Source organism: Natator depressus, chromosome 3 (assembly GCF_965152275.1).
Source record: "Natator depressus isolate rNatDep1 chromosome 3, rNatDep2.hap1, whole genome shotgun sequence".
Classification (NCBI taxonomy): domain Eukaryota; kingdom Metazoa; phylum Chordata; order Testudines; family Cheloniidae; genus Natator; species Natator depressus.
In genome coordinates this window covers 178,157,000-178,169,527 of record NC_134236.1, presented here as the reverse complement: position 1 = coordinate 178,169,527, position 12,528 = coordinate 178,157,000, and the positions used below count along the sequence as shown (strand labels likewise).

The window sequence follows — 12,528 nt, the reverse complement described above, 5'->3', positions numbered from 1 at the left end:
CAAGAAAGCACACTTTAGTTCATTAGAAGTGATGAAATATTCATTTTAACCCTGTTTTCTTTTGGGAATTTGTGTCTAGATTTACAGAAAAAGGAAACTTAGAAGTACTGCTTTTCACCATCCAAAGCAAAATGAGGGCTAACAATCAGAAAGTGTACATGCCACGGGAGGGCAAACTCATCTCGGACATTAACAAGGTGAAAGCATAAACTCTGTTTTTTCAGCGTCTTATGTGCATGTCAAATGTGTCTTTTCTTTTAATCTCACTTCCAGCTCGCTAGGGAGAAAACTGTCCCCCGCACCAACCCCACGACCCCTGGATTGACTCAGGGGATCCTAAAGGATTGAGGGGGTAGAATGACTTTTCCTGCAGGCCACACTGGATAACTGCTAATGTAGCCTCCAGGCTGCAGCAGCATCTGCAACACTTGCATATGCTCCCTCTGCTGGGGGAAATGGTGACTGGTGTTGTGTAGCTGTAGATCCACTGGCCTTGGCCTTCTTCTCATTAGTCCCGCCCCATAGAACTCACTGGGTATATCTACGGAGCAGCTGTGATTGTGCTTCCCAGTGCGGGTAGACAGACATGCAGTAGCTTGGCTCAAGCTAGCATGCTAAAAATAGTAGTATGGCCCTGGCAGTTGGGGCTAGCCACCTGTGTACAGGGGGTTGGGTGGGATTGTACTTGGGTGGCTAGCACCCTCCCAGTTGCTGTGTAGGCAGGCCCTCTGACAGAAAAGAGAAACAACATTTAGTGATCTCCCCTTCCCCCCATGCCCCATTTTCCAATGCGCTCTACCAGCCATCAAAGCCCCCTGGCAGCTAAAGCAGAAAAGAGTTCCACAGTGAATCAAGGGTCTTCCTTAGCCACAGAACAGGGGGTAGGATTTGCCCCATAAGCGTCTCTGTCCTAATGTCCACTATGCGAGAGAGTTAGGGAAGGAGAAGGTTTGTGTGAAGCCACTGGGAACAATCTTGTTGGTTCCCAGTCAGAGTTTGTACAACTAGCTGTTACTCAGCTACAGCTGACTGAACAGCAACAGGTCTGACAAGATCTCTTGGGAATAACAAATGACTTCAAACTGTGAGCCTTCCTAATTTGCTTTTTATCATGCTTGGAATTCCCAGAGCAGCTGTTACTGGTGTCTGTGCTTCACTCTGCATCCGGGAGAGCAATAAACTGCACAACTCCCCTGTTTATGTTATGCTCCTGTGCCTGTGAATGCCTAAAATACTTTGGTTTCAGGCAAAGTCACATCTGTTAGGATTTAGAGGAATCTAGGATAGTGTCTGATTAACTGGGGATATTTTTGTTTTTGATGAGAAGGATCTGTAATGCTGATTAGCTTGATTTTAATATGTAATTTTTATGGCAATAGCTTAATGTACGTGAACAGCTTTTTACTTTTAAAAAAATGTCTCATGCAACAAACGAAATAGAACCCAGTGTTCTGCTCTTTTTCTAAAAGTCAGACCTTAAAGATCTATGTGCAGAATGATTTAGGAGAGAGAACAGGTGAATCATATTTTCTCTCCCTAAAAGGGAAAGATTTTAGCTCTTTTGAGGAAAGATTAAACACACTTGGATGTACAAATTCAAACCAATTGTTTTGTTTAAAGAAAACAGATTTAAAACAAATAAAGAAAGATCCTCACAACACTCCTGTGAGGTAGGCACATTTGATACCCAGTTCATAGGCAGGTAAATTGAGGAACTGAAAGTGTAAGTAGTTCTGCCTTGGCCACGCATTGGCAGAGGTGGGTATAAAGCCTGACAGTCCTGTGCTCTTTCACTAAACAACATGGGCCAAATTCGTCCCTTATGTAACTGCTTTGGCCACAGTGAATTTACATCGGGAATTAATTTTAGTCCACAGTATTGATTTCATGCAAAGTTGATGTGATTTCTCAAAGTTCTTTAAAAATGTGAATCTAAAGAATATGATGATTCATTTTTTTCATCTCTTCAGGCCTGGGAAAGACTGGAAAAAGCTGAACATGAAAGAGAACTGGCACTGCGAAATGAGCTCATAAGACAAGAGAAACTGGAACAACTTGCACGCAGATTTGATCGCAAGGCAGCTATGAGAGAAACTTGGCTGAGTGAAAATCAACGTCTGGTTTCTCAGGTGGTGCTTTCAGAACTATTTGTATGACTAAACTTATCACCGTGAGTAATCATGGGATACAGTTTCTGCGCGCAATGCGTGTTCCCTACTTCATGCTAGGTGCCCTACAGTTTGTGCTGTGTGTGTTAGACTCCCTCTGAACTAATTCGGCAAGTCTAGACTCAGTAGAAAACTATGCAGGAATGTCTCCCCAATATTCACTATTTCCATGAAATGGAAAGACCAAGTAAATGGCTAGTGAATTCAGTGGAATTATACCAGGGATGAACTTGATTAATTGACATTAGAGACAGAAAATGCCTGTGAGGTCCCTTTGCCACAAGGCCAATTTATGATTTTCCCAGTAGTATATCTGCTGTTTTTATCAATGGATGTATTTTCAGAGTATTTTGAAGCCACCGTTGTTAGCAAATTTGTTTTGAATAATCAAAAGTAACATTACGCAGCTTTGTTTGAGCAATAGCATTTTTGATGCACAGGCATTACTAAAATGAATTCTGTGCATTTACAGGATAACTTTGGTTTTGACCTTCCAGCCGTGGAGGCTGCCACTAAAAAACACGAGGCCATTGAAACAGACATTGCTGCATATGAAGAACGAGTCCAGGCGGTGGTTGCTGTTGCAAAGGAACTTGAGACTGAGAATTATCATGATATCAAACGCATCACCGCAAGAAAAGACAATGTTATACGCCTGTGGGAGTACCTGCTGGAGCTACTCAGGGCACGTAGACAAAGACTGGAGATGAACCTTGGTCTGCAAAAGATATTCCAGGAAATGCTTTACATTATGGACTGGATGGATGAAATGAAGGTAAATGTCACCAAGATAAGATGATGGCAGGAAACTGCTGCTGTTACAGATTGTGCATGTCCTTTATCTGTTTGAATTATGTTTGTTTTAAACATAATGTCAGGAACCAAATGTTCAAAAGCAGGAGCTCCCCATTCACGTACATCAGTTCACTTCTTGATACACAATGCTGGACTCTTTTTAAAATATAAAATGAAAACAGCAACAAAAAACCCCCAAGTCCTTCTCTCACCTTCTAAACAAAGTAATATTTTATTTTTGCTTGTCTCTGTTTGGGGAAGGCAGATTTACATTCAATGCAGTACTCATTCTGGGCCAGACCCTTTATGCAATGCACATGTGGGTGGAAGGAGATAAGGACCTCTCTTCCTCAGCTGTGCAGCTCTCATGAGGGCCAAGAAGACTTGCAGCTGCTGTGCTCAAGAGAACACGCAAACTGTTTCCCACCTGTCTTTGGGCTGGGGAGAAGGGCAGGGCCATGGCTCCATCCATTCTTCCTTACCTGTCAGCCAGCAGAGCTGACTGGCTGTGCAGAGGAATGACACTGCACCCCCCTAAAGGCTGCAGTAGCTGCGTGCAGTGCCCAGGAGCTAAGGGAGGCAGAAGGTCTCCCAGTGCTCCCCTAGGCAATACAGCTCTGCACCCTCCCCAACACAAGACTGTTTCAGTGGCACAAGGAAGCCCTTTTTGCGTAATAGAGTTTTGAAAATATAGAGAAAATATTGGCCAAAATATATTGTCACCAGTGTAAATCTGTAATGGCTCTATGTAAATTACTGGTATCACTCCAGATTTAAACCAGTGTACTGAGAGCAGAACTTGGCCCATCATATGTAAATATTGCTCATTCTGTGCTTATAAGTGGCATAAAAGTGCTCTACTGGCTAAAAAAAGAATTAAAAAAAAATAAAAACGCAGTCATGAAAATGCTACTTGATGCTTGGGGTCTTATATCTGTAAAGGAGACCTTTACTGTGTAGCCAGTTGCACTGCGGTGAGAATCTCTAGTTCTGTGCTTTGGGAGGTGCATGAAGTAGATTGTTTTAATAGTGACTAACTCAGCGCTTTTAACTTGCTTTCTTTGAGCAGGTGCTTCTGCTATCTCAAGACTATGGCAAGCATTTGTTAGGGGTAGAGGACCTGTTACAGAAGCATGCGCTGGTGGAGGCAGACATTGCCATTCAGGCTGAAAGAGTGCGGGGAGTCAATGCATCTGCTCAGAAATTTGCCACAGATGGAGAAGGTAAGTTGTAGTTTTACTTATGTGTTAGGTTTGAAGAGACAATAATTTTGGTTACATATTTATTGAGCTTCATTAGCCATATAATACACATTGCGCTAAATTCACCAGCATAAGTGGGCCCATCTCCATTGATTCAAGTTGGATTTACTTATGCCAGAGGTAAATTTGGCCAGTTACCTTCTCAGAATTCATCATGGCACTGTATTTTGCATGGCATTTCACACTAGTAGCTAGCAGATTTTGTAACTTTTTACCAGTCATTCCTTTTGCCTTACAATTTCCCATTTCACCTCTTTCTAGTGGTTACAATTCAAGGATATTCAATTATTGGATCTGACTCTGATCTCGTACACAGTAATGTAAATCAAGAGGAATTTCACTAAGTTACACTAGAGTAAAACTTCCCCGTTTTTGTACTGCAATTTTGCTCTTGAGTTCAGTAGGGTAAATCCAAAGTAATTTATCTGAATTCACTGAGAATACTCAGGATTTACACACAAATAACTTAGAGTGAGGTTTGACTGGTACTCCCTTAAACACTAGTCTTTTAGTGCACTCGGCTACTCTGTGATGGGTATTCTGCAAGCATTAAGAGTCCTAGGTGCTCTAGTTTTACAGGTAAAAATAAGTGAGATTGAACTCTAATACATTTCTGTCTGAACAGGTTACAAACCGTGTGATCCACAAGTTATCAGAGATCGTGTAGCTCATATGGAGTTTTGTTATCAAGAGCTATGCCAGTTAGCAGCCGAACGCCAAGCTCGCTTGGAAGAATCCAGGCGTCTGTGGAAATTCTTCTGGGAAATGGCAGAAGAAGAGGGCTGGATCAGAGAAAAGGAGCAGATCTTGTCATCTGATGACTATGGGAAGGACCTAACTAGCATTGTCCGTCTCTTGAGCAAGCATAAGGCGTTTGAAGATGAAATGAGTGGCCGTAGTGGCAACTTCCAGCAGGCAATAAAAGAAGGTGAAGATATGATTGCTGAGGAGCACTTTGGGTCTGAAAAAATTAGAGAGAGAATTAAGGATATGCGAGAGCAATGGGCTAACCTGGAGCAGCTGTCTGCCATTAGGAAGAAACGCCTGGAGGAAGCCTCTCTTCTTCATCAGTTCCAAGCTGATGCTGATGATATTGATGCATGGATGTTGGACATCCTCAAAATTGTCTCCAGCAATGATGTTGGCCACGATGAGTATTCTACTCAGTCCTTGGTCAAGAAACACAAAGATGTTGCTGAAGAGATTGCAAACTATAGGCCAACCATTGACTCACTGCATGAGCAAGCAAAAGCTCTGCCTCAGGAACACGCCGAATCTCCAGATGTTCAAGGCAGGTTGTCTGGAATAGAGGAAAGATACAAAGAGGTCGCTGAATTGACACGGCTCCGTAAACAAGCTCTACAAGATACCCTTGCTCTGTATAAGATGTTCAGTGAAGCAGATGCTTGTGAACTTTGGATTGATGAAAAGGAGCAGTGGCTTAACAATATGGAGATTCCAGAGAAGCTTGAAGACCTGGAAGTGATCCAACACAGGTGAGAATAGAATTGTGAGGAGGTCCTGTTGTATATCAGCTACCTGTGTGCCTCACTCTAGTCTTATCTTGTCTGTGACTGAGGGTTCCCAATGCCTTTATGATCTTTTTTTCAGATTTGAAAGCTTAGAACCAGAAATGAACAATCAGGCATCCCGTGTTGCAGTGGTAAATCAAATTGCTAGACAGCTGATGCACAGTGGTCATCCAAGTGAAAAGGAGATCAAGGCTCAGCAAGACAAACTCAATACAAGGTGGGTTAATGACAGATGACATGTGGAAACTTGAGATTAGAGGACATGGTTAGCGTTGTTTCTTTTGTGTTTCTGTATATTTTATATATATGTTTTTGAAACTGGCAGGGTCTGATTTTCACCTAGTGAAAACTGACATAGTTCTGTTTTTTAAAAAAAATTCTGCCTCTCTCTTAGGGCCTGATTCAAAGCCAGAGTTGTTCCATTGACATCAATGGACTCTGAATTAGGCCCTTAGTACTGTAGCTATAAATCTGTGATAATATGAAGACTTAATGTACTAAATATTTTGTTGTAAAAATCAACTGGTACAGCATATTTTACAAACCTGCTCTTAGATTCTTAGTTTTAGTCTTCATGTGCATTCACATGTGCATTCATGTGCGGAAAATCCAGAGAGTTAGAGTGTAACCTGCAGAAAATATTTGACCCTGCAAAAAGTGAAAATGTTGAAATCCAGTCCATTGCTATCTGGTGTTTTCTAGCATACACTGTAGCTCGCTGTGGGGGGGAGAACAAAAAAAACAAAAAGAGGTTATTTAAAAGTTCAACAGGCTTACTTCAGCCATTTTCCTCATTCAGAAATGTTGACATTAGACTTTACCATTATTGTATATTACCCTCAGTTTCTCTGCTTTTCTCTCCTCCCCATTTTTAGATGGAGCCAGTTCAGGGAACTGGTAGACAGAAAGAAAGATGCTCTTATCTCTGCTCTAAGTATCCAGAATTACCATCTTGAGTGTAATGAAACCAAATCCTGGATCAGGGAAAAGACCAAAGTAATTGAATCCACACAAGATCTGGGCAATGATCTGACTGGAGTAATGGCCCTTCAGAGAAAGTTGACGGGTATGGAACGTGATTTGGTAGCCATTGAGGCTAAGCTAAGTGACCTGCAAAAAGAGGCTGAAAAGTTGGAATCTGAACATCCTGACCAGGCTCAGGCCATCCTGTCTAGGCTTGCAGAAATCAGTGATGTGTGGGAAGAAATGAAAACTACCCTCAAGAACCGGGAAGAGTCCCTTGGAGAGGCAAGCAAACTACAGCAGTTTTTGCGTGACCTGGACGACTTCCAGTCCTGGCTATCCAGAACCCAGACTGCGATTGCCTCAGAAGACATGCCAAACACACTAACTGAGGCTGAGAAGCTGCTCACTCAGCATGAGAATATTAAGAATGAAATCAACAATTATGAGGAAGACTACCAGAAAATGAGAGACATGGGCGAGATGGTAACCCAAGGACAAACCGATGCGCAGTATATGTTCTTACGCCAGCGCCTGCAGGCTTTGGACACTGGGTGGAATGAGCTTCACAAAATGTGGGAGAATAGGCAAAACCTCCTTTCACAGTCTCACGCCTACCAGCTGTTTCTCAGAGACACTAAGCAAGCTGAAGCATTTCTTAATAACCAGGTAAGTGGACAGTAATTTAGTTCCTTGCATTAATCTCTGACAAATTGACACCACTTATTGCAGTAGCTTAGCTAAAGATAGCAAGTTTTTTTTCTCACAAAGATGAGAAACACTCTAGTTCACGGTATGGGGAGCCTCTCTCTGTCAAGCAGATAGCAATTAACACGTCTTATGCTTTTTTGTCTGATATATTTTTCTTAATAAAAGGAATATGTTTTGGCTCATACTGAAATGCCCACTACCTTGGAAGGAGCAGAAGCTGCTATTAGAAAACAGGAGGATTTCATGACCACAATGGATGCCAATGAGGAAAAGCTCAATGCAGTTGTAGAAACTGGCAGGAGGCTCTTTAGCGATGGGAACATTAACTCTGACAAGATCCAAGAGAAAGTGGACTCTATTGATGACAGGTAAGGTTTGCTTAGAGTTTTAGTGACGGTTGTACATCAGACTTTCCAGTCTGCTCGCCCAGAACTTAATTTCTTTTCTGAATTTGCCTTTATCCTTTGGATTGTGGAGATTTCCTAGCATGAAGCACTGATACCGGTTGGATTGGTACTGAGATGTAGAAAACCCCAGCTCCTGGGAGCAAGGCATTAAGCTGAAGTGTACTGAAAAGTGGGTTTGCTTCTCTCTCTTACATCAATGTAAACAGGGAAAAACTCTTCTGGAATCAGTAGAGTTACAGCAGTGCAAAGCTGACCTAAGTGACCAGAGACTCAATCCCTGTATGTTTTAATCCAGTTTTCTCGTAGATGGATTAAGGCAAAGGGACGTATTAGAAAATCCTAATATGGTATGTTTTCTTTGTGTTATAAAAACATTAGGAACCAGTATGCTTCAAAATGAGATGGGCTAATCGTAATCAAATATGACCTCTGTCTCCTTCTGGAGACATTTGAAATAGTGAGCTAATAGTAGGATTTGGCTGTGAGACTGTTGCTATATCATTGTATCAGAGCATTCATAGACTGTTTATGCTATGAATTGAGGGAGCTGGTCTTTCCTGGTTCCACAAGTCTAAAATTTCTCTGCTATCACCTGGTTAATTTAATTATATTAATGTATTCCTGTCCTTCTCCAAAGAAGGAAGGTGGCTCCTCTGGAGTACAAGTGAAATTGTACCTGTCCTACCCACTTGGCTTTGATCACGATTCCCAAGGTGTAACAGAGGTTCCCTGCCTCTTTTTGTGAAATCAGATTAGAAAACATTGGTAAAAAGAAAAGCAGTACTTGTGGCACCTTAGAGACTAACACATTTATTTGAGCATAAGCTTTCGTGAGCTACAGCTCATTTCATCGGATGCATCCAATGAAGTGAGCTGTAGCCCACGAAAGCTTATGCTCAAATAAATGTGTTAGTCTCTAAGGTGCCACAAGTACTGCTTTTCTTTTTGCGAATACAGACTAACACGGCTGCTACTCTGAAACCATTGGTAAAAATGTCTCTCATCCTAAAACAGGCTATTTCTTTGTCCTTATTGCTGGGACATGGCAGCTGTAGATTTAAGTACTACTTCTTTTCTAAATTCAGGATGTTTAATTTTGATGGGAATGAACCTAATGCCTTGGATGCACTTTTATCCTTAGATCACAAAGCACAATCATAATAATAATAATAATAAACTTATGTAGAACCTTTATGCCAAAGAATACTTTTGATCCTTATACCAGATACTCATCTTACCCTAATTACGTAAGTTTCTCCTTCAGAGAAGCTCAGCGATAGCCAATTGCTCTTCTCTCCGAGGATGAACCTAAGTGAAATACTGTAGAATATTCCATTTAGTCATTTGCCTTTCTTCTCTGTCCGGATAAAGCAAACACCTCTAACCTGCATGCATTCTGCCTCCGTTATGGCCCACCAAGACGCCCTCACAGAGAAAGGCAGAATATTTCTGTTACCAGTGATTCCTGGGGATCTCTTGAGAAGGATTTCCTTATGCCCTACACATTTCAGTGATCCTCTATCTGACCAGGATGGAATGGATATGGCTCCCTTTAGAGCTCAGCAATGATGCTCCAAGTGCCAGAAAGATGGGATCCCTTGAAAGTGACCCAAGGCTCAATTTCATTCCAGCGCCCAAGTGTGCTGACTCTGCAGAGCTTCCCACTCCTCCAGCAAAGAACCTGAACTGAGATAAACAGCACAGTGGCCACTGCAATGGGACTGCCCGTGTGTCCTCATTGTACAAATAGAAGTCTCTACTCTATGAAGGACTATTCAACTTCTCCTAGAAGACTTTGTTTATAATTAGGGAAGGCAATAACGGTACTTAATATCACACTGCTGCCAAATTACCTTTTAATCAACACCAGGACACAGTGTATACCCAGTCAGCACCGGCACTGATTTCACTCTGTCCCCCTAAGCCTGAGCAGTTACAACTATACAGTCTCTAGCAGTGTAGGGATCTTGCTTCCATAGTCTGTTTATTTCTGGCACCGTACGTATTAGAGGAGAAGCAGAGGATGTATTGGTGGCATGGCATGTTGGGTACCGGCATTACCACAGAATTTTAGACGTTCCAGGCTTTCAGCAACCCTCAAATGTCACTCTCCTCGGGTGATGACTAGTTTTCATGAATACCTGCTTCTCATTCATGGCTCCTCCAGTAAGAAAAGTGGAAAATAAAAACCAGTTATTTGGCAACACAGAACAAGGGACTTTTCTCTTCATAAATAAGACAATCTCTCAAGCTTCCCAACCTGCCTGTGATAGCATCTTCTGACTTGATTCTGACTTAGATTTTGCAATGTAAGATTTTGTTTCTTAGACAGAAAAATAACATGATCTTTACACCATTTTTATTATACTGCTTGAAAGGCCAGCACTAAATATATTAGCATGGGGATAAAAGTTCTTTCCTCCCACTCATCCGAAGTAAACAAAGCAGGTAACCCCAAACTTTCCCTCCCCATCTTCTCTGACTTTCTCTCTCCTTCACCGTAGCTTTTTCCTCCCACTTGCTAAGGCAGGGAACTTGTCTTCTGGTCAGCCAGCCTTTTCCTACAGCCTCTGTCATTAAGGGTGGATCCAGGAACACAGTGTCTTCTGGTCAGCTTCTCCCTGAAGCCCAGTAATAGGCAGCTGAAGTGTGGGGATATTCTAGGCCTGACTAGACCACCTTCCATTTCCTATGCTTCAAAGAGGTGCTCTCAAAACTCAGGGGTCTTGTTGTCAAGTGACTCTTTGCTGCAGTGGAAACCTCCTTGCTACCCCTAGATGGCTGCCTTGCAGACCTTAATTGCATGACATGGGCTTTACGTGTTCCTGCTTTGAATGCAAGGCAAATCCTAGACACTGTTTTTGATTCCATTTTACATCAACACATTTCCTCATTTCCAAAGCTGTTTATGTGGAACACCGCAAAAACCACCCAGTGTTACACTATTAAGGAAATACGTGCAATTGCGGTTGAGTTTCTAGGAGCGTAATGCCTCAAAAACAAAGTGTAAGGGTTTGTCTTCACTACCGGGGAGACTGCCGCTGCTACCTATGATGCAGTGGGTGTCGATTTAGCGGGTCTAGTGAAGACCCGCTAAATCGATGACAGAGTGCTCTCCGGTCGACTCCAGTACTCCAGCTCCCCGAGAAGAGTAAGGTAAATCGACTAGAAAGCGTCTCCCATCAACACAGCGCAGTGAAGACACCGGGGTAAGTCAACCTAAGGTACGTTGACTCCAGCTACGTTATTCGCATATTTACGTTATTCAGTTTACCCCGGTAGTGAAGATAAGCCCTAACTTTTGAGTGTTGTGAGAATGGGTTTAAAGGAGGCCTCTTGGTTTAACAGAAAGTATATCTCCCACTCAGGCTCCATCTGGGTGTACAACGAGGAAATAGGGCTGTTGATTAGTCGCAGTTAACTCAAGTGATTAACGCCAAAAAATTAACTGCGATTAAAAAAATTAATCGCAATTAATCTCACTGTTAAACTTATTGAAATTTATTAAATATTTTGGATGTTTTTCTACATTTTCAAATATATTGATTTCTATTTCAACACAGAATACAAAGTGTACAGTGCTCATGTCATAAATATAAAGGGAAGGGTAAACCCCTTTAAAATCCCTCCTGGCCAGAGGAAAAAAATCCTCTCACCTGTAAAGGGTTAAGAAGCTAGGATAACCTCGCTGGCACCTGACCAAAATGACCAGTGAGGAGACAAGATACTTTCAAAAGCTGGGAGGAGGGAGAAAAACAAAGGGTCTGTGTCTGTCTGTGTGGTGCTTTTGCCGGGGACAGAACAGGAATGGAGTCTTAGAACTTAGTAAGTAATCTAGCTAGATATGTGTTAGATTTTGATTTCTTTAAATGGCTGAGAAATTAAGTTGTGCTGAATAGAATGGATATTCCTGTCTGTGTGTCTCTTTGTAACTTAAGGTTTTGCCTAGAGGGATTCTCTATGTTTTGAATCTGATTACCCTGTAAGGTATTTACCATCCTGATTTTACAGAGGTGCTTCTTTTTATTGTTACTTCTATTAAAATTCTTCTTTTTGAGAACTGAATGCTTTTTTTCATTGTTCTTAAGATCCAAGCGTTTGGGTCTGTGGTCACCTATGCAAATTGGTGAGGATTTTTATCAAACCTTCCCCAGGAAGTGGGGTGCAAGGGTTGGGAGGATTTTGCGGGGGAAAGATGTTTCCAAACAACGCTTTCCTAATAAAAATAAACCCAGATAAACGTTTGGTGGTGGCAGTGGAAGTCCAAGGGCAAAGGGTAAAATAGTTTGTACCTTGGGGAAGTTTTAACCTAAGCTGGTAAAAGTAAGCTTAGGAGGTTTTCATGCAGGTCCCCACATCTGTACCCTAGAGTTCAGAGTGGGGAAGGAACCTTGACAGCTCACTTTATATTATTATTTCTGGTTACAAATATTTGCACTGTAAAAATGATAAAAGAAATAGTATTTTTCAGTTCATATCATACAAGTACTGTAGTGCAATCTCTTTATCATGAAAGTGTAACTTACAAATGTATTTTTTTTGTTACATAACACCACTCAAAAACAAAACAATGTAAAAGTTTAGAGCCTACAAGTTCACTCAGTCCTACTTCTTCTTTCAGCCAATTGCTAAGACAAATAAGTTTGTTTACATTTACAGGAGATACTGCTGATTGCTTCTTATTTTCTTC

The 12,528-nt window shown here is 41.7% G+C and overlaps 1 protein-coding gene across 3 annotated transcripts in view; it reads left to right on the top strand.

Annotated features, from left to right (window-relative positions):
- Positions 1-12,528, top strand: part of SPTBN1 (spectrin beta, non-erythrocytic 1) — a 212,457-nt gene that overhangs the window by 138,504 nt on the left and 61,425 nt on the right. For all 3 annotated transcript variants that reach the window (XM_074949401.1, XM_074949399.1, XM_074949400.1), the window contains 8 exons: positions 80-197; positions 1,971-2,129; positions 2,641-2,943; positions 4,033-4,186; positions 4,851-5,721; positions 5,837-5,974; positions 6,633-7,389; positions 7,597-7,799. In XM_074949401.1, coding sequence (XP_074805502.1) covers positions 80-197; positions 1,971-2,129; positions 2,641-2,943; positions 4,033-4,186; positions 4,851-5,721; positions 5,837-5,974; positions 6,633-7,389; positions 7,597-7,799 — 2,703 coding nt within the window. The remainder of the gene's footprint in view (positions 1-79; positions 198-1,970; positions 2,130-2,640; positions 2,944-4,032; positions 4,187-4,850; positions 5,722-5,836; positions 5,975-6,632; positions 7,390-7,596; positions 7,800-12,528) is intronic.